General features: G+C 41.8%; 1 protein-coding gene across 1 annotated transcript in view; it reads left to right on the top strand.

Annotated features, from left to right (window-relative positions):
• The window catches only part of LOC138649899 (kelch-like ECH-associated protein 1A), a 52,824-nt gene that overhangs the window by 26,354 nt on the left and 5,554 nt on the right, over positions 1-20,916 (top strand). The window contains exons 3-6 of the mRNA XM_069740598.1: positions 9,483-10,305; positions 13,028-13,704; positions 14,492-14,697; positions 15,730-15,906. Of these exons, the coding sequence (XP_069596699.1) occupies positions 9,742-10,305; positions 13,028-13,704; positions 14,492-14,697; positions 15,730-15,906 (1,624 nt within the window). The 5' untranslated portion in view covers positions 9,483-9,741. The remainder of the gene's footprint in view (positions 1-9,482; positions 10,306-13,027; positions 13,705-14,491; positions 14,698-15,729; positions 15,907-20,916) is intronic.

Raw genomic sequence — 20,916 nt, 5'->3', positions numbered from 1 at the left:
AATGGCAAGGCGGCAGAATGGTTATTGCAGGCTGTAGGTTTTCTTGAAGAGATGGGTTTTCAGGTTCCATCTGAAGGAGCCGAGGGTGGTCGATAGTTGGCGTGTTGAGGCATGGAATTCCAGAGGATGGGGGATATTCGGGAGAAATCTTGGAGGCGGTTGTGTGAGGAACGACTAAGTGTGGAGGAGAGTAGGAGGTCTTGGGAGGAACGGAGATTATGTGATGGAAGATATTGGGAGATTAGTTCAGAGATATAGGGAGGGGTCAGGTTGTGGATGGCTTTGAAGATCAGTGTTAGTAGTTTGAACTGGATTTGTTGGGGAATTGGGAGCCAGTGGAGGGATATGCAGAGGGAAGAAGCAGGGGAGTAGCGAGAAGTGAGGTGGATTAGCCGGGCAGCAGAGTTGAGGACAGACTGGAGTGGTGCAAGAGAGTTAGCGGGGAGGCCACAGAGGAGGGTGTTACAGTAGTCGAGGCGGGAGATGATGAGAGCATGCACAAGAGTTTTGGTAGATTGTGGGCTGAGGAAGGGACGGATTCTGGCAATATTTTTGAGTTAGAGGCAACAGGACTCGAGGTGGCAAGAGTTTGGACGTGCGGTTTGAAGGACAGGGCAGAATCGAGAGTTCCCCCCGAGGCAGCGGATTTCAGGTGCGGGAGAGAGCATGATGCCGTTTGCCATAATAGATAGGTCAGGTAGGGGGATGCGTGAGATGGGGGAAAGATGATGAGTTTTTAACGGTTTTGTCTACATGGAGTTTTAGGAAGCGAGAGGTGAAGAAGGTGGTTATGGCTGACAGACACTTTGGGATTCTGGACAGCAGAGAGGTGACATCTGGGCTAGAGAGGTAGATCTGAGTGTCGTCCGCATACAGGTGGTATTGGAAGCCGTGGGACTTTATGAGTTGTCCTAGGCCAAGAGTATAGATGAAAAAAAGTAGGGGCCCTAGGACAGAGCCTTGAGGGACTCCAACAGAGAGAGGGCGGGATGAGGAGGTGGTGTGGGAGTGGGAAACGCTAAATGTGCAGTCGGAAAGGTATGAGGCAATCCAGGACAGGACAAGGTCTTTGATGCAAAGGGAAGAAAGAATCTGTAGCAGTAGGCAGTGATTGACTGTGTCGAAAGCAGAGGACAGGTCAAGAAGGAGGAGGATGGAGAACTGTCTGTTAGCTTTGGCTGTGATTAAGTCATTAGTAATTTTTGTCAGGGCAGTTTCGGAGTGGTGGGGGCGGAGATTGTCAAGGAGAAAGTTAGATGAGTGGTGGGAGGAAATTTGAGCATGGACATGCTGCTCAAGGAGTTTTGAAGCAAACAGGAGCAGTGATATGGGGCGGTAGCTGGGCATAGCAGTTGGGTCAAGATTAGTTTTCTCTGTCCCCCATGACGGCAGCACGGAGAGAGGGGATCCGCCCACCAAGGACAGGAAACCTACAGATAAAAAGGCGATACCTCTCCCACATCAGTTTGGTTTCCTGTCCTTGATGGGGAACCTGCAGCAGATCTTACCTTAGATCATCGTTGGATTCCAGGGCCAGTCAGACCGGTTCAGGCAGTGGGGGTTCCCTGCGCCATCGCTGGGATCAGCTGGTCTCTAGGGCGTGTGGGGAGCAGCAGCAGCAGCGTTGCTGCTCCCTGGAAGGGGCACCAGGGAGCTGGCAACCACCGTGAGGGGTCCCTCAAGGGGTGGAAACACGGCGCGAGAACGCACGCCTTAAAAAGCAGTGAGTCCCGGTTGCGGGGGCCACCTAAACCTCGCTGAGAGCAAGCGTTGGTGGCCAGGTGGAGGGTGCCGACACAGACCTGTGTCAAGGCAGTGGGTAGGCACCCTCCACCTGGCCACCAACGCTTGCTCTGCACACAGGAACGAGGAGAACAGATTGATATTACCATTGACTTCATCTGGGACATACCAAACCATACAGGGATTATACCACCTGATCTGTGCCCCTGATTCCATATGTGAGACAGCACTATCTTCCCCGGCTTTTCCTGGGATAGTCCAGAAGGCACATGATCTACACAGCCTGATCTGTACTCCTGAGTGTATATATACGACAGCAATTGTTTACCCTCCGGCTGGAATTACAGCTGTAGTGCACGGGCAAGCGTTTATACCACATCAGTTTGGTTACACATTTGGGTCCTCCTATCTGACTCATCAGCCATACGGTATCCTTACTTTAAACAACAGATTTCCATTAGGCGATTTTGTGAGCAAGGCCACGGGCTGGCCGAAACGTTAAATTCGCCAAGCATTTATCTACTGACCCAAGCCAAATAAACTTTTGATATATGCAACTTGAAACTATACGAGTGCAGTGATTACTTTGACTTTATGACTTGTGGGATTTAGTGTCCCGTTCACTGGCACCGTGAACTATATTGATTGAGTGCTAGCTTTCCAGATTCTCTACATATCCATCTTATAAACGTCCCTTTCGGAGTAAGAGATTCAATCGTAGAAAACCCCCTAGAACACAGGATAGGTGGGAAGACAAAAAGAACAAAAATAAGGGGTTTATATTCAACAAAAGCCGCACCGATACCAAAAAAACCCTCACAATGAACTTTCGCCCCAGGTGGGAGGAAGATTGTCCCTCTTTTTCTCAGCCTGGGAGAAGATAACCAGCAGTACCTGGATTCTAGAACTGATAAGATCGGGACAGAAGTTCAGATTCCTCACTTTTCCTCAACCGTCTTTTCTGGTAACATCTCAGAGAGCTTCTCCGCAGGAGCGAATAGCTCTGAAACAGGAAGTTGCAACATTGCTAAGCAAAGGGGTTCCTCCCAGAGAAAGAGGGAAAGGGTTGTATTCCCCGGTTTTTCTCAGGAAAAAACCAGACGGGTCCTTCAGGACAATTATCAATTTAAAAAAGTTAAACAAACATCTGATAGTGGAACCATTCAAAATGGAAACAATAAAAACAGCAGACAAAATGTTGTTTCCGCGTTGTTTCATGGTAGTATTAGACCTAAAGGACGCATACTACCACATCCCCATTCACAGAGACTTACAAAAATTTCTCAGAGTGGCGATCGAGATCGAGGGGGTCGTAAGGCATTTTCAGTTTGCAGCTCTCCCTTTCGGTCTCACGATAGCCCCAAGGGTATTCGCCAAACTGATAGCGGAGGTCATGGCAGATCTGAGAAAACAAAACACCCTATTCGTCCCATACTTAGACGATTTCATGGTGATCGGCAACTCTCCCCAGCATTGCAAAAATCAGCTGGAAATAGTCATGGACTCTTTAAAAAACTTAGGTTGGCTCCTAAATCTAGAAAAGTCCAGGTTAACACCGAGTCAGATTCAGGAGTATCTGGGCATTACGCTAGATTCCATCTCCCAAGAATGTTGCCTACCCCAAGGGAAAATCCAAAAAATGGTGGAGCTAGTGTCCCGGGCAAAAAAACTCCCCGCTATATCGCTCTGAGAAGCAATGTCCCTTCTGGGGTCTATGACAGCCTGCATTTCCGTGGTCCAATGGGCCCAGGCACATACTAGGGAACTTCAGTGCCAGATATTGGTAGAGGAAATTTCTCTGAGAGGAAATTTAGAGAGTCAGTTCACCTTCTTGTCAAACACAACCCTCTCACTAGATTGGTGGACAAAGGAGAGCTATCTGAGCCGCGGCCTTCCATGTATAGTCCCAATATCTAAAGTGGTAACCACAGACGCAAGTCCCATAGGTTGGGGGGGCTCACCTAGATGATCTACTGGCTCAGGGGACATGGTCAGACGACTTAAAGGGAACCTGTCACCTGAATTTGGCGGGACTGGTTTTGGGTCATATGGGCGGAGTTTTCGGGTGTTTGATTCACCCTTTCCTTACCTGCTGGCTGCATGCTGGCTGCAATATTGGATTGAAGTTCATTCTCTGTCCTCCATAGTACACGCCTGCGCAAGGCAAGATTGCTTTGCGCAGGCGTGTACTATGGAGGACAGAGAATGAACTTCAATCCAATATTGCAGCCAGCATGCAGCCAGCAGGTAAGGAAAGGGTGAATCAAACACCCGAAAACTCCGCCCATATGACCCAAAACCAGTCCCGCCAAATTCAGGTGACAGAGTCCCTTTAAAAGCAGTATCCTCCAATATGAAGGAATTACTGGCAGTAAAATTCGCACTTATAGAATTCCTGATCCCCTTCGCTCACATCATGTAAGAATATTTTCAGACAACAGGGTGGTAGTGGCCTACCTGAACCATCAGGGGGGTACCCACTCTCAACCACTGATGGAAGTGACACACTCAATCTTACAGATGGCCGAGAACAATTTAGCATCTTTGTCGGCACTTCACATAAAAGGGGTGGACAATCTCAAGGCAGATTACCTAAGTCGGTTCCGCCTAAGACAAGGGGAATGGGAGCTGAATCAAACTATATTCAAATCAGATCACAGAGAAATGGGGAACTCCTGTTATAGATCTCTTTGCGAACAATCTGAATCGAAAGGTGACCACCTTTTGTTCCATAAACCCAGTAGGGAACCTGGTGGTGTTAGACGCCTTCCTAATTCCTTGGAATCACAAACTGGCTTATGGTTTACCCCCAATCGCATTAATACCAGCAGTTCTGAGGAAGATAAGGGAGGACAGAGCCCGAGTAATATTAATAGCCCCCTTCTGGCCGAAAAGGACTTGGTTTTCTTGGGTCAGGAGAATGTCAGTAACAGATTCTTGGGTACTCCCAGATCTGACCAATCTCCTATTCCAGGGACCAGTAACACATCCACAGGTAGCAAGTCTACATATGACAGCTTGGAATTTGAAATGGGGTTATTGATAGAGAAAGGCTTTTCTCAAGGTTTAGTGTCAACCCTCCTGAAAAGTAGGAAACTAACAACCACCAAGCAATACGGTAAAATCTGGAAGAAATTCCTCTCTTCCTCAGGCTCTAAAATGTCTGAAGGAATCCCGCTTAAAGCTGTATTAGAGTTCTTACAAAATGGGCTAGAGAAAGGGCTAGCCACGAGCACACTTAAGGTTCACATGGCAGCACTGGGGGCACTGTTTAACTACAACCTAGCAAGGAATCATTGGGTTTCCAGATTTGTTAAGGTGGCAGAAAGATCTAGACCTTTACCCATACGAAGGGCCCCTCAGTGGGACCTGAACTTAGTCCTCACAGCCCTAACTAAACCCCCCTTTGAGCCCATAGAGGAACTTCCCTTAAAGATCCTATCCTTTAAAACCTCACTTTTGGTAGCCCTTACTTCAGCCCATAGGGTTAGTGACATACAAGCCCTGTCAGCCGGCCCACCCTTCACACAAATCCTAGATGACAGGGTGGTGTTAAAAACAGATCCGGCATATTTACCAAAAGTGGCTTCCCGGTTCCTTAGATCCCAAGAGATCTCCCTTCCCTCCTGTCCAAACCCCAAGAACGAAGGAGAAAAAACATTACACACATTGGATGTTAGAAGGTGTCTTATCCATTACCTGGAAGCCACTAGGGAGTGTAGGGAGGATAGATCTCTTTTTGTGTGTTTTCAGGGCCCTCGAAAATGCAAAAATGCCTCCAAGGGTACACTGGCAAGATGGATCAGAGATGCCATCAACCTCTCGTATACCTCAAGCGGGATGCCAGTTCCAGGGGAGGTTAAAGCTCATTCAACTAGAGCAATGGCGGCTTCCTGGGCAGAAAGAGTCGGTGGTTCAATTGACCAGATAGTTAGGTCCATATATATTTGGACAGAGACAACATTTTTCTAATTTTGGTTATAGACATTACCACAATTAATTTTAAACAAAACAATTCAGATGCAGTTGAAGTTCAGACTTTCAGCTTTCATTTGAGGATGTCCACATTAAAATTGGATGAAGGGTTTAGGAGTTTCAGCTCCTTAACATGTGCCACCTTGTTTTTAAAGAGACCAAAAGTAATTGGACAATTGACTCCAAGGTTATTTCTTGGATAGGTGTGGGCAATCCCTTCGTTATGTCATTCTCAATTAATCAGATAAAAGGCCTGGAGTTGATTTGAGGTGTGGTGCTTGCATTTGTAAGGTTTTGCTGTGAAATAAACATGCGGTCAAAGGAGCTCTCCATGCAGGTGAAACAAGCCATCCTTAAGCTGCGAAAACAGAAAAAACCCATCCGAGAAATTACTACAATATTAGGAGTGGCAAAATCTACAGTTTGGTCCATCCTGAGAAAGAAAGCACTGGTGAACTCATCAATGCAAAATGACCTGGGCGCCCACGGAAGACAACAGTGGTGGATGATCGCAGAATAATCTCCACGGTGAAGAGAAACCCCTTCACAACAGCCAAACAAGTGACCAACACTCTCCAGGAGGTCGGCGTATCAATATCCAAATCTACCATAAAGAGAAGACTCCATGAAAATAACTACAGAGGGTTCACTGCACGGTGCAAGCCACTCATAAGCATCAAGAAGAAAAAGGCTAAAAAACATCTAAAAAAGCCAGCACAGTTCTGGAAGAACATTGTTTGGACAGATGAAACCAAGATCAACCTCTACCGGAATGATGGAAAGAGAAAAGTATGGCGACGGCGTGGTACAGTTCATGATACAAAGCATATCACATCATCTGTAAAACACGGCAGAGGCAGTGTGATGGCGCGGGCATGCATGGCTGCCAGTGGCACTGGGTCACTAGTGTTTATTGATGATGTGACACAGGACAGAAGAATGAATTCTGAGGTCTTCAGAGCCGCCATACTGTGTGCTCAGATCCAGCCACATGCAGCCAAACTGATTGGTCGTCATTTCATACTACAGATGGACAATGACCCAAAACATAAAGCCAAAGCAACCCAGGAGTTTATTAAAGCAAAGAAGTGGAATATTCTGGAATGGCCAAGTCAGTCACCTGATCTCAACCCAACTGAGCAGCATTTCACTTGTTAAAGACTAAACTTCAGACAGAAAGGCCCAGAAACAAACAGCAACTGAAAACCACCGCAGTGAAGGCCTGGCCGAGCATCTAAAAGGAGGAAACACAGCGTCTGGTGATGTCCATGAGTTCAAGACTTCAGGCAGTCATTGCCAACAAAGGGTTTTCAACCAAGTACTAGAAATGAACATTTTATTTTAAATTATTGAACCTGTCCAATTACTTTTGGTCCCTTTAAAAACAGGGTGGCACATGATAAGGAGCTGAAACTCCTAAACCCTTCATCCAATTTTAATGTGGATACCCTCAAATTAAAGCTGAAAGTCTGAACTTCAGCTGCATCTGAATTGTTTTGTTTAAAATTAATTGTGGTAATGTCTATACCAAAATTAGAAAAATGTTGTCTCTGTCCAAATATATATGGACCTAACTGTATGTAGAGCAGCTAGTTGGTCTTCACCGTCAACTTTCTTTAAGCACTATCGGTTGGACTTAACTTCTTCTTCGGACCTTACGTTTAGTAAAAGGGTTCTGGAAGCGGTAGTGCCTCCCTAATGTACAGTCTCTGCAATTCTCTCCGTGGTGCCGTCATGGGGGACAGAAAATGGTAGTTAGTCACCGATAACGGTGTTTCTCTGAGCCCATGACGGCACCCGTACATTCCCTCCCTTCACATGTGGGTGTGCACACTATTATGAATGCGTAGTTAAATATTTAGCAATAAGCACGCGGTATCTCTATTAAGGCTTAGTAATGTTGAAACTATTAACCTGATATTCCCTTCATGCTCTGTAAACAACTGATGCGGGAGAGAGGTACCGCCTTTTTATCTGTAGGTTTCCTGTCCTTGGTGGGCGGATCCCCTCTTTCCGTGGTGGCGTCATGGGCTCAGAGAAACACTGTTATCGGTGTGTAACTACCATTTTTTTGAGGATGGGTGTGATGGTGGCATGTTTGAAGGCCGAAGGGAAGGTACCAGAAGATAGCGATAGGTTGAAGAGATGGGTTAGGGCTGGAATGAGCATGTTAGTGAGGTTGGGGAGCAGGTGGGAGGGGATGGGGTCAAGTGCACAGGTGGTGAGGTGCGATTAGGAAAAGAGGCGAGTAAGCTCTCCTTCAGTGATGTTGGAGAGGGAGGTTATTAGGGAAGGGCAGTGGTCTGGTATATGGAGTGGTTGGGGTGATGGAACAGTAAAGGTTTGCCTTGTTTGGTCGATCTTGTTTTTGAAGTAGGTGGCAGTCCTCGGAGGAGATGAGGGGAATTGGAGGTGGCAGTGGTGGGCGGAGGAGGGAGGTAAAAGTGCTGAATAGTTGTTTTGGGTTGTAGGATAGTGAAGATACAAGGTTAGTGAAATAGGTCTGTTTAGCGGAGGTGAGGGCTAATTTGAAGTCAAATGTAGCTTGTTTGAAAGCAGTGAAGTCGTCTGGCAGGCGTGTTTTCTTCCAACGCCGCTCCGCAACCCTGGATGCTTGTCGAAGTTTATTTGTGAGATTGTTATGCCAAGGTTGCCTATTGGTTCGTCGCACTGTGCCATGCATGAGAGGGGCGACTGAGTCTATGGCTGATGTGAGGGTGGAGTTATAGAAAGCGGTGGAGCTGTCCGTGTCGTGGAGTGAAGATATGGAGGACAGGGGTAGGAGTGAGTCTGAGAGTCTGTGAATGTGAGTATGTCAGCTGGGTGAATATTAAATATATAATTTTTCATTTTCTTTTTTTACTTTTGAGATTAACCATCCTGCAATAGTAAGTATTTTCACAATTGAGTTATGTTGCGTGAATCTGGGGTCATAGTGTTTATAAATGAGAGGGACATGTGTCTGTACAAAGATTGTCTTGTAATTTTTCACTTCCCAGCCATTACCTGTTGTTAATACAGTGACCTCAGGTGCTGACATATCATTGGTGTAACCTGTGCGACACAGGGGCCCAAGAGGTAAAGGAACCCATTTCTGCCTCCAAAAGCAAGTGCAATTTTGCATTTTTAGGAGCTTTTGGCATGCAAAGGGCCCATATATTCAGGGGCGGACATATCATTGGTGCAACCTGTGCAGTCGCACAGGGGCCCAAGAAGTAGGGGGGCCCATTTCTATTTACAAGACTGGTGCAATTTTGCATTTTGGGCTGCAAAGGGCCCATATGCTTTAGCACTTTTCTGTCTGCGTCCGCCAGTGCATATATTGTCCTTGCACAGGGGCCCTTTTTCTGTCTGTGTCTGCCAGTAAGTGACCTAATTCACTAAAGGATATATTTCCAACAGGCAAGGGCTATATTGTGACTTGTTCCTGTAGGACATTGAGATTGAATATAAAGGGAATGCAGTCATGCAAAAAATAAGCTGTATTGGATTTCTGTCAATTGTTGGGTGGTCATCATGAAAAGTTATGGGTTACAATGCAACTACATTCACTATAAGAAGTTGCAAAGTAGTAGCACAACATTATAATTTTATCTCTCACCACTAAAGTTGCCATGTAGCCTTAGCCTAATACCAAATAAAATATAGTACTGGATGTATGATACTTTACATATCTGCTGAAGAACCACCTTGTATTTTTTTTTAAATGTTTTTTCTTTTCTGGAGCATTGATTAATTTTCTTTCTTTTTTTCCTTTTTTTTAGCACTTTTAATGTATCCTGTACTTGGACTTATCGGCTTATGGAAGGTGGCTTGACACATCAGTTATTAGATGCCACGATTTGATCAGAGCAGTTTCTGGCCACACACATTCAAAGTGTCAGGAAGTTTAATATACTCTTTTTTTTTTTTACGGAAAGTGAATGGACTAATATGTGGGTTTACATTTTTCTAAGTGAAGCAATCAGCATGAAACATAATGTCATATTTTAGATGTTTTCAAGCTGAATTTCAAGCCTGAGGATGTTATGTTCAAGAAAAAAGAAAGCCAGTCTTAAGCACTCTACAACAATAGCAGTCCCATCTATGAAAGGTCATGGCTACCTTGATTACACCATTGAAAACCATTCTTCTAAAGCTTTTGAAAAAATGGATGAACTTCGAAAAAACAATCAACTGTGTGATGTCCTTTTAAAAGTAATTTATAATGGGCAAGAAGAACACTTCCCTGTGCATAAGATTGTCCTAGCATCTTGCAGCTCGTTTTTTAGAGCTATGTTTACCAACAACTTTCGTGAGTGCTATGCCAAGGAAGTCACCATCAAGGACATATGCCCCATAGTAATGCAGAGGCTGATAGAATTTGCCTATACATCAAGGATAACGGTTGGGGAAAAGTGTGTGTTACATGTGCTCTTAGCTGCAATGAGATACCAAATGGAGGATGTGGCAAAGGCTTGCAGTGACTTTCTAATGAAACATCTTGAGCCCTGCAATGTCATTGGAATCTCCAACTTTGCTGAGCAAATAGGATGTACAGAATTGCATAAAAAAGGAAGAGAATATATCAATAATCACTTTAGTGAGGTACGGTAACTGTTTCTGTAGAAAAATTTGATATGGCAAATAAGTGAAAGTAAGATATCTCTTTAAACTCAAGGGTACAATTAATGTGCAATTCTCCTTATAGTTTCACAGTAATTCATTGGTATAATGCATAATTACATGATTCTGTAATATATTAGGAAGACCGGTACGGAAATGAGCAGCTACAGAATGGGAGCAGTGGAGATTTGTTGGGTATTGATGATTTGATTTTTATTTAACCAATTCTTAAAAATTCTTTAAAACTTTTAGTCTACAGATAAACTCTTTAAAGAATTCTGCTTCTTTTACCAAGTATTAAAACGCTTGCTCAACATTTTACTTCTATTGAACCTTTCAGATGTTCAAGTTCATCTGTTGCTGTGGAACCCAGTGGACATAAACAGATTACAATGTTATGTTAAATGGGTAATTACAGTATTTAAAACAATATCATGGTGGTTTCAAAATGAAGAATTTTGAGTAAAAGAAAAGTGGGCCCAGCAGAACATGCAAGCCCTACCTTTAAAATTCATTTCTGGCTTTCGCTTAAAAAGCTGCATGAAATCTCTATATATGTATAAAGCTGAGTTTATGTATGTGTGTATGTATGTATGTATCAAGCAATGCCCACTCCACATAGCCCTGCAGTATGAGGCTGTGTATAGAGAAGAGTGAGGCGCTGCAGGTGGAGGCTGTGTATAAGGCCACATTCACACGTTCACCATTTGGTCAGTATTTTACCTCAATATTTATAAGCCAAAACAATGAGTGGGAGAAAAATACAGAAGTGGTGACTTGTTTCTAATATACTTTTCCTCTGATTGTTTTATTCCAAGTTTTAGCTTACAAATAGTGCGGTAAGAATACTGACCAAATAATGTGTGAACGAGGTCTAAAGGAGAAAAGTGTGGCGCTGCAGAAGAAGTAGGCTGTGTATACGATACGCTTTATTGCACTTATTGCAATTTCTCTCAGGATCAAGTGTTTCCAATTGTATATGGAAGAGGAGTGTGAGGTGCTGCCAGAGGAGGCAATTATAAAGGAGAATAGCTGTGCTGCAAAACAATGCTGTGTATAAAGGAGGAGTGTGAGGTGCAGGAGGAATAAGGCCCCTTAACTGCTGCCGTTATAAGTTATATAGGCAGTCATTAAGGGGTTAATATCATGTTAAAAAAAAAAACCTTTTGCTTCATACAAAGTGGCATCGGTTGTGTTCCGTGTACCAGTGCAGGAGCGTTGCTATGTTCAACAGCAACAATTTATTTTTCTTGCAATAATAATGGAACCAGGCGCACTATTATGCAAAGATGATCAAGGGAGGTGCAAAAGCCAGTAGTAAAAACAAATAATGATGCCAAAAAGAAGAAAAGCACTACTGTAAGGCAGGCGCACTACACCAAAATAATAAAATATAATAATTTTATTGACCCACAATTACAAAAACATAAAACACAACACAAGTAAAAACATGTAATAATAATAATTTTATTTATATAGCGCCAACATATTCTGCAGCGCTTTACAAATTATAGAGGGGATTTGTACATGTACATGTGAGAACAACCACTCAAACCCACTGCAATAAACAGGTACAATAAGTGCAATTCATTCTTACAACCCTGAGGCAATATATATATATATATATATATATATATATATTCTATAATATAATTACCTTAAATTGTCTGTCATCCACTTCCGTCTGGATGTCCTTGAATCCCACAATCCACCGCGCCGCACTGGAAGTACGCCGACTGCCATATTGGAAAAACCATGTGATGGGTATTCCAAAATGGCACCCGCTGGTGGTAACATGCCCTTGCGCAGTACGACCAGCGGGTCATCGCCGGACCCCTCGCTGCTCGGACTCCCCCGCCTGCCCCCATCGGGACATCACCAATCTCCCGATGCGATAGCATCGGGCCTCCTTCTAGTACTCTAAAAATATAGATAGATGTTTTATGTTTTTTTAATTGTGGGTCAATAAAATTATTATATTTTATTATTTTGGTGTAGTGTGTTTGCCTTACAGTAGTGCTTTTCTTCTTTCTGGCATCATAATTTCTTTTTCTTGTGCACGTTCCCACCCTGGTCCTCGGAACACAGAGGGCTGCGCAGATTGAGAGCATTGCTTGCAGATAGATGCTATTGCCATGGGCCAGCATCATTTTGTTGAAGCAATATTTTTTGTTTTTGAAGGCCACAATATTAAGTGCACAGGTGCAGTATTTAAAGTAGGAAGCACATCACTGAAGGTTCTGTGGCCTGTCATTTAAGCCCAGAATGATCATGATGAGGCCAGAGCACAGTCCTTGAAAGTAGTAGGGATCAATTTGCAATCCCCATGCTTTTCTCATGGTCAACTCATGGGCCTGTTCATCTTTGCACCGGAAGGAAAAACCAAAAATGTTGTTTATCAAAAGGCTCTTGAATGATTTGAAAATAAAATACTATCCATATTTAGGTAATCTTTTAGTTAATTTGTGTTGCAAATCTGTAGTATTGAATATATGATGTGAAATGTTTTTATGTGCAATATAATCATTGTAATTTGTTAGAACTAACCACAGTTAGTTACTATGCCCACGCAACGTCGGGCTCTTCAGCTAGTACTATTAAAAAACTGCAGTCTTTTCCCAGGAAGCATTGCGCGATGAGACGATTTTAAAATATGTTGGCTTACTGCATGTATGATCACAATACATTTTATATTTCATTTCAGGTTATAAAGGAGGAAGAGTTTTTAAATCTTTCTCATTGTGAACTATTGGACTTGGTCAGTCAAGAAAGTCTGAATGTCCTCTGTGAGACAGAAGTGTACAATGCCTGTGTAAGATGGATGCAGTGGGATTTGAGCAACAGAGCCCAGTACTTTAATGTCCTGCTAAATGCCGTTCATATTTATGCTCTACCGCCAAAGTTCCTGGCTGTTCAGCTAAAGCAATGTCCAATTCTGAACAAGGAGAATTCATGCAGGATGTATCTATCTAAGATTTTCCAAGAAATGTCCTTACACAAGCCTCTCCCACCAGCAAAGGTACGTGGCAACCAACTAATCTACGTTGCTGGTGGCTACCTTCATAACTCACTGAGTTCAATGGATGCCTTTAATCCACAGACTGGAGAGTGGATTAAGTTGGCTAACATGCTAGAACCAAGGAGTGGTCTTGGAGCTTGTATCGTCAGTGGTTTGTTCTATACTGTGGGTGGGAGGAATCATTCTTCAACAGACAATACAGACTCAAATTCTTTAGCTTGCTTCAATCCATTAAACAATCAATGGACATTAAAAACTTCAATGAATGTTCCCAGAAACCGAGTTGGAGTTGCCGAAATTGATGGTGCCATTTATGCGGTAGGAGGATCATCTGGATCTGATCATCACAGAAGTGTTGAAAGGTAAATGGCTTGATAGGTTGTGCTACATGTAAGCTAGTATTTTATCTTTGCAAAACTGTGAAAGTCTTTAAAAAGGATATGTCAGAAGATAGATGTACCACATCATAGTATATAGATTTTGTGAAAATTGCTGAAAGGTTTCAAACATGCTTGGTATTGTATCAGAAAAGAATTATGGCAACCGTTCAATAGAGAACTGTCTATAGAAGAAATTTTGCACTTTGCTGCCAAATTATTACAGTATATACCGGTATGTCTAATATAACTCATATGAGTTCACCAAAGTCCTTAAGGGACAATCATCCTTTAATTCCAGGGTCTGCCCCATGTTTTCAGCTTTGAATAAATTAAAAGTTGTTAGCAAAGTATATGGAAAACCTAAAGCCTAAAATCACTCGAACGCAGAGATATTTTATACGCATATCCCTGTTTATTAGTGATGAGCGAATATACTCGTTACTCGAGATTTCCCGAGCACGCTTGGAGATTTAGTTTTCCTCACCTCAGCTGAATGATTTTATCTCTTAGCCAGCTTGATTACATGTGGGGATTCCCTAGCAACCAGGCAACCCCCACATGTACTTATGCTGGCTAACAGATGTAAATCATTCAGCTGCGGCAATTAAATGAAATCTCTGAGCACTAAAAACTACTCGGAGGTCACCCAAGCGTGCTCGTTAAATCTCGAGTAACGAGTATATTCACTCATCACTACTGTTTATGTATACTGATTATGGTTTTATTCTTACCACGGCCTATTTGTGATCCTCACTTCTTAATTTTTTAGGTACGATCCGGAAATGAACCAGTGGACATTTGTAAATTCCATGCATGTTGCACGAATTGGAGCTGGAATAACCTCATGTCGTGGACTTTTGTATGCAGTTGGTGGGTTTGATGGAGAAAACCGACTGAACACTGTAGAATGTTATCACCCAGAAAATGATAGATGGCATTTTGTCACACCAATGAAAACTATTCGAAGTGGCGCAGGTTAGTATATCTCAGTGCATTGTAGTCAAATACACAATCTAGTGCACAGTACAATTTGTGTTAATAACATGAACTATGGATTCAGATGTGCATTTATGGCTTGATCTGTGTTCATATGTGCTCATTTTTTACTTGGGCACATAAACAATTGACTATTTAATGATTGTTAAAATCACTATACACATAAGTTGTTCAAGTGATTTTATCAGATATAATGGAAAGCAGTTGAACGCTTTTTCTATATTTTTTTCTATAAATGTGTTGGGCGACAACATTAGGTTGCAATGAATAGTATATAAGTATTACAGGTTCTCCTCCGGCACTTGTCAGTACAGCCTTCCTCATAGACTGCACAGTGCTCCTTTTCTCAACATATTAGTTGATGAGGAAGAATGTGAGCAGACCTGTCCATCAGCCGCCAAATAGAGGTATCTTTCTGTTGGAGGAGGCTGATGGACCTTCAAAATACGGTCACATTTTCCTCTATCTACAGCCATTGTATGAACAGGAGAGCTGTACAGCCTGAAAGAAGGGTTGCACTGCAAGAGATGACCCTGTAATATTTACCCAATAAATAAGGCCAACACATTTGCTATATATATATATATATATATATATATATATATATATATATATATATATATATATAAATGAAGCTTTATTCTAAAGTTCGGTACCAGAACTTTGCCCGAACTTGAACCAGAACCCAAACCCCATTGAACAGAATAGGGAACCGAACTTTTCAGATGGAAAACTCTCTCTTCCCCCGGAACTCCGAACATTGCAACAGATCTCTCTCTCTTCCCCCGAAACTCCGAACATTGCAATGGATCCCTCTCTCTTCCCCCAGAACTTTGCAACAGACATCCGGTAGCAGTCCATCTTTAGTGTTTAGCACCAAACACTAAGTGTCTGTTATTAACCCTGAACTTTTAAGTTCAGGTTCGCTCATCTCTAGTTAAGAGTTGTAGCAGCTATATATATTTTTATGCTGACCCATACCTAAAATATTAAAATGATTTCCTCTGACAGGAGTTGTGTGTCTGGACAATTATTTATATACTATTGGAGGATATGATGGCAATATTCAGCTAAACACTGTAGAACGGTACAACATAGACTATGATTACTGGGAATCTGTGGCACCAATGAAACACAAAAGGAGTGCACATGGTCTGGCTGTACACCAAGGAAAAATTTATGCTCTTGGTAAGTTTTTCATTGTATGACTAAAATCACTGGCAGTTAGAATCATCTCATAGAAAATGGTAATCTTTTTAGAAAAGCTCTTTAACAATTACCGGTATTTTATATATTTTTTTCCATATTTGCATACTTTGCTGCATCTCGGGGTGACTTCTCATGTACCGTAATTTAATCTTTAAATGCAATAGAATTCTGCATTCCTGCAAGAAAAGAAATGTTTGAATAAATGGAATAGAAACTATATATTTTGTTTCATTTAAAATTCAAACTGTTTTCCAAGTTATTAAAAAATTCCATAATAAACAATGAAAAATATAAGGAAATCACATGCAATGCAGAATGCGATCCATACCCAGAAGAATACTGAAATACTGTATATAGCCATAGCTCGTTAATTCATAACTGTAAACTAAATGACTAAAAATAAGGTACAGTGGGCATGACTTAGTAAGCATCTTACCATTTACTACAAAGAGGATAAAGAATATGACATATTTGATATTGTTACCAGTACATTATTGTCCATATGCACTGTGGACAGAATTATTAGGTAATTTGTATCTTTGTTGATTAATGTTATCATGTGCTGTCGGTCAATCCAAAAGGTTAACAAACCTGAAACCTGAATATTTAGAAAAGTGAGAGCGAGATTATGTCTTTCTTCGGCCGGAATCACACTAGCATATGGCATCCGATGCGAGATGCTAATGACCCTTGGCTCCTGCTGTGCTGCGAGCTGGAGTCGGGTGTCATGCTACTGTGCTCTGAGCCTCTCGGAGAGAATCAGAGTACAGCTGCGGAGGAGGTGGAGAAACTAATTTTTCCACCTCCTCCACTGCCGGTGTTGGCGTAAATCACACCACACTCGGAGTTGTGCCACTCGCACCCATAGACTTATAAGCGTTTGTAATGCGATGATGCAAATTTTTCGCACCTATGCATCCGTATGACATGTGTATGGCTTTACATTTCTAACTGATTTTCACTATTGAATTTAATGGCTCAATGGGCTGAAATGTGTGCGTATTTGTCGCATGCTAGACGAACTGTCCATGTTGAGTCAGAGTTTTTCTCGCACGTATAGGCTTGCATTGGCGAGTCTTGGACGATATACGCGTACAATCGCAGCATGCTGCGATATTACAGGCACGTCAGATACGCCTGAGAGAAACTACGGTGATGTGAGCTGCCCCATAGACTAACACTGGCCAGAGTGCTATGCGATGTTTTCTCGCATAGCACTTGCCCATATTCTACTGTAGTGTGACCTCGGCCTTAGAAAAAAATATCTGTGTGCAGAATTATTGGGCAACTATCAGTCTACAAAATTATGTAACTAGTTGAAAAACTTACATATTCCCATCTCAATTGTTTATTTTTACCTGTTAAAGTGATAACTAAACAGCTCTAAAGGTACACAAATACATTTCTGACATTTCATAAAAAATCTGTGTCTAATTAAGCCTCCCTACTTTTCAACAACCGTCATCAGCCTTCTACCCATGCCAGTTTCTTAATCTGATGATGATACATTTTTTGGGAAGCAGAAACCACAGCCTCCAAGACATTCAGAGAGAGATCAGAGAGGTGTACTGTTCTTCTCCATAAATCTCTTGTTTAAGGAAAGCCCATGTGTTCGCAATAGAGTTTAGGTAAAGTGAGAAACCATGTCAGTTTTCTTTAATTTTTAACCTTTTCACGACTTTTGACGTACTTATATGTCAAATGTCATTATTCAATTAACAATCATGTGTCTTTAACAGCTGCGGATGGAGTGAAGCTCAGTCTATGGCTGGTAACCTGTTAAATCCCGCTGTCAATCTTTGACAGTGGCATTTGATACTCGCTGTCAGGTGGGGCATGTCATTCCATGCTCCCATCGGCACGCCCGTGACTCGATCGCGGGGCACTGATGGGTTGCCATGACAGCTGGAGGTCTGTTGATAACCCCCATGCCTATCATTACGATCCTTCTATGAAAGCCAGTCCTTGGCGGCTGTTCTTAGGAGACCGTGATTTTGCTGATGCACTGCTATGTATAGCACAATCTTTTGGAAGATTGCAGCTGCAATTCCCCTAAGGGAACTAACAAATCCTGTAAAAAGTAAGACATTTTTTTTATAAATATGAAAAAAAACAACAGAAAAGTTCAAGTCACTTCCCTTTTGGCCCCTAAAATATAAAACAATAGAAAACACATACAGTATTTGGTTTTCCTGTATTCCCAAAAGTCCGATCTATCATAATATAAAATAAATTAATTTTTGGTAATAATCGGTAAACAGCATAGCGAGAAAAAGAATCAAAACACCAGAATTATGTTTTTTGGGCCACCGCAACATTGCAATAAAATACAATAAGTGGCAATCAAAACATCTTTTCTACCCCAAAATGAAATCAGTAAAAACAACTGCTCAGGGTGCAGAAAAAAGACATCACAGAGCCACAAATGAAAATGGGTCTCAGAAAACGACGACACAAGCAAAAAAATGTTTTCTTGGAAAAAATAAAAAAATAAAAACCCGCAAGGTCTTGAAGGGGTTAAGGACTTTACTTGCTAGCCAAGCAGTGAATTGCTGTGATGCATATGATGAAGCTCTGTCCTGCATAAAAATTATGGTTTTCTTGAAAGACACAGAGTTTTTCCTGTACCACTGCCTGATGAAAATTTTAAAACTGACAGTAGGTTTGGAAGTTGATTTTGGGTCCATTTTCAACTCCAAAAGGTCCAACTAGATCAGCAATAATAATACCAGCCCATAGCAGTACCCAATCTCCACCTTGCTGGCATCTGAGTTGAAGTGGAGGTCTGTGCCAGTTCCTTATCCATCCACGGGTATGTCAAAAGTCACTCTTTTCTTATCAGTCCATAAAACCTTTTAACAATCTGTATTCAGATACTTCTTGGCCCAGTCTTGACGTTTCACCTTCTGTGTCCTGTTAAGTGGTAGTCAATCATGTTTCAGCCTTCCTCACCTCGGCCATGTCTCTGAGCACTGAACACCTTGTAATTCTGAGCACTCCCGGTAGGTTACATTTCTGGAATATGACAGCACTAGAGGATAAAGGGTTCCTGGTCACTTCATGTTTGATTCTTCTCAAATCTTTGACAGTTAATATGCGTCTTTTTTTCTCAACACTTTTTTTGAGATCCTGTTGAGTATTTGCAAAGAAACTTTTGATGGTTCTGTGATCATTTCCCAATGTTTTAGCAATGTAGAGAGTGTTGCTTTCTACTGTAAAACTTTTAATAATTTTTGACTTTTCAGAGTCACATAAACCTATCTTTTTGGCCTACTTTGCCGGAGGAAAATAAGCTGAATTATAGTTCTGCACACCTTGATAAAAGGGGTTGTATCCTTAGGCCTCACCCTCCCTCATTACTCAAATACACTTCACCTGATCTGCTTCATCCCATAAGCATTCAGGCTTATACAGCTTGGAGTTGAAAATGCTGCATAAAAATGATGATATGATCAAAATACTCTCTTGTCTAATAATTATGCTCACAGTGTACTATAGAGGCGATCCACAGATATTCCCATTCACAAGATAAAGAACAAGATCACATTATGCTGGTATGCCCATCCATAGATACAGTTTGACCTTCTATAGACTTTGCATATTTTAGATCATTGCTCAAGCATGGGTATCGTTCCTATACTTTTATGTTATGTAATATGATATCACCTGGCTTGGGTATAGATGGTATTTAATAATTCTTACTTGATCTTGTTGCACGAATTGTTCAGCATATTTTACATTCACCCACCCAGCAATCAAAAGTAATAACATTTCAGATTATATTTATTGAGATAAAATATCTGCAGTATTGTCTTAAGTCTTGTCGGAGTACTGTTTCAGTATTGATGTCTAAAGATTGGACTACTATACAGATGGTAATTGCACCAACATCAATAAATCAAATCTGAATAAATCTAGTCCTGTTGGTATACTGTATATGTAGTTTATCGCTATGTGACCACACTTATTTACCGCATGATGCAATGTAGAATCATCAAAGTGCGATCTTTGGCTGTGCAGTGTGTGCTCTTGCCAAAGTCATGGCCTAACGAGGCCCATTCATACAAATAAACAGAAGCTCAGACAATGTTTGGAATGAATGAATTTATTTTTGAGTTACTTGAATTTCAACAAACACCAACTTCTTTAGATTAACTCTAAAATAACCACCAGTTTAGCCACCATAGAACCAATCCACCCGGGCAATTTTCCCACAAAACAAATGATCACGACAGGGAAGAATACATAAATAAGGGAGGGATGGCGGGACCTTTGGTTTCTTCAGAAAAACTGTTGAGTGAGGTAACTAGGCACTAACAAGGCTTTTTATAACCAATAAAAGCCCGCCAACAACAAAACCAGCCAATGGACGGCCGTTATTTTGGGCGCCAAAGGACTGGATAAAACCGGTTCCAGCTGCTCATGGCATTAATACCACAGCTAACTTGTTCACCAAAATCACCACACCGTACACAGTAAAACATATGTAAATGGCCCCTTCAGGGCCTGTGAGGCCATGAGACCCCCCCTATAATGTCTTTATTATGTACGGGGGAGGGCCAACATTATGCAACCATAGCCTAAACCTCTTTTGAAGCTTCTTATCTATGGCTCTTCTATGGAGTGCAAGTTGCTATTCCAAAAGATTATTAGATTAATTAGCACAATTTATAGCTTCATAGGTTGAAGGTAGAATTAAGTCCATTGAATTCAACTTCATGTCGATCCAGAGGAAGGCAAAAACCTCATGGGACAGCCATTAATTGCTCCATGTTGGAGAAAAACTTCTTTCTGCCCCCAAATAGGGCAATCAGACTAGTTCCCTGGATCAACGTCCCATCACAGAATCCAGTGCCCGTAACCTGTAATATTATATTATTCATGAAAGGCATTCAGGCTATACTATACTCAATGTAATAGTCACACAATCTATACTATAAAAACACAAGACAACTGTTTTTATAATAATCTTTGCTGTTCTATTATTAT

Source organism: Ranitomeya imitator, chromosome 1, assembly GCF_032444005.1.
Source record: "Ranitomeya imitator isolate aRanImi1 chromosome 1, aRanImi1.pri, whole genome shotgun sequence".
NCBI lineage: Eukaryota > Metazoa > Chordata > Amphibia > Anura > Dendrobatidae > Ranitomeya > Ranitomeya imitator.
The sequence above is the reverse complement of the archived record's forward strand: the minus strand, read 5'-3'. Positions and strand labels throughout refer to the sequence as shown.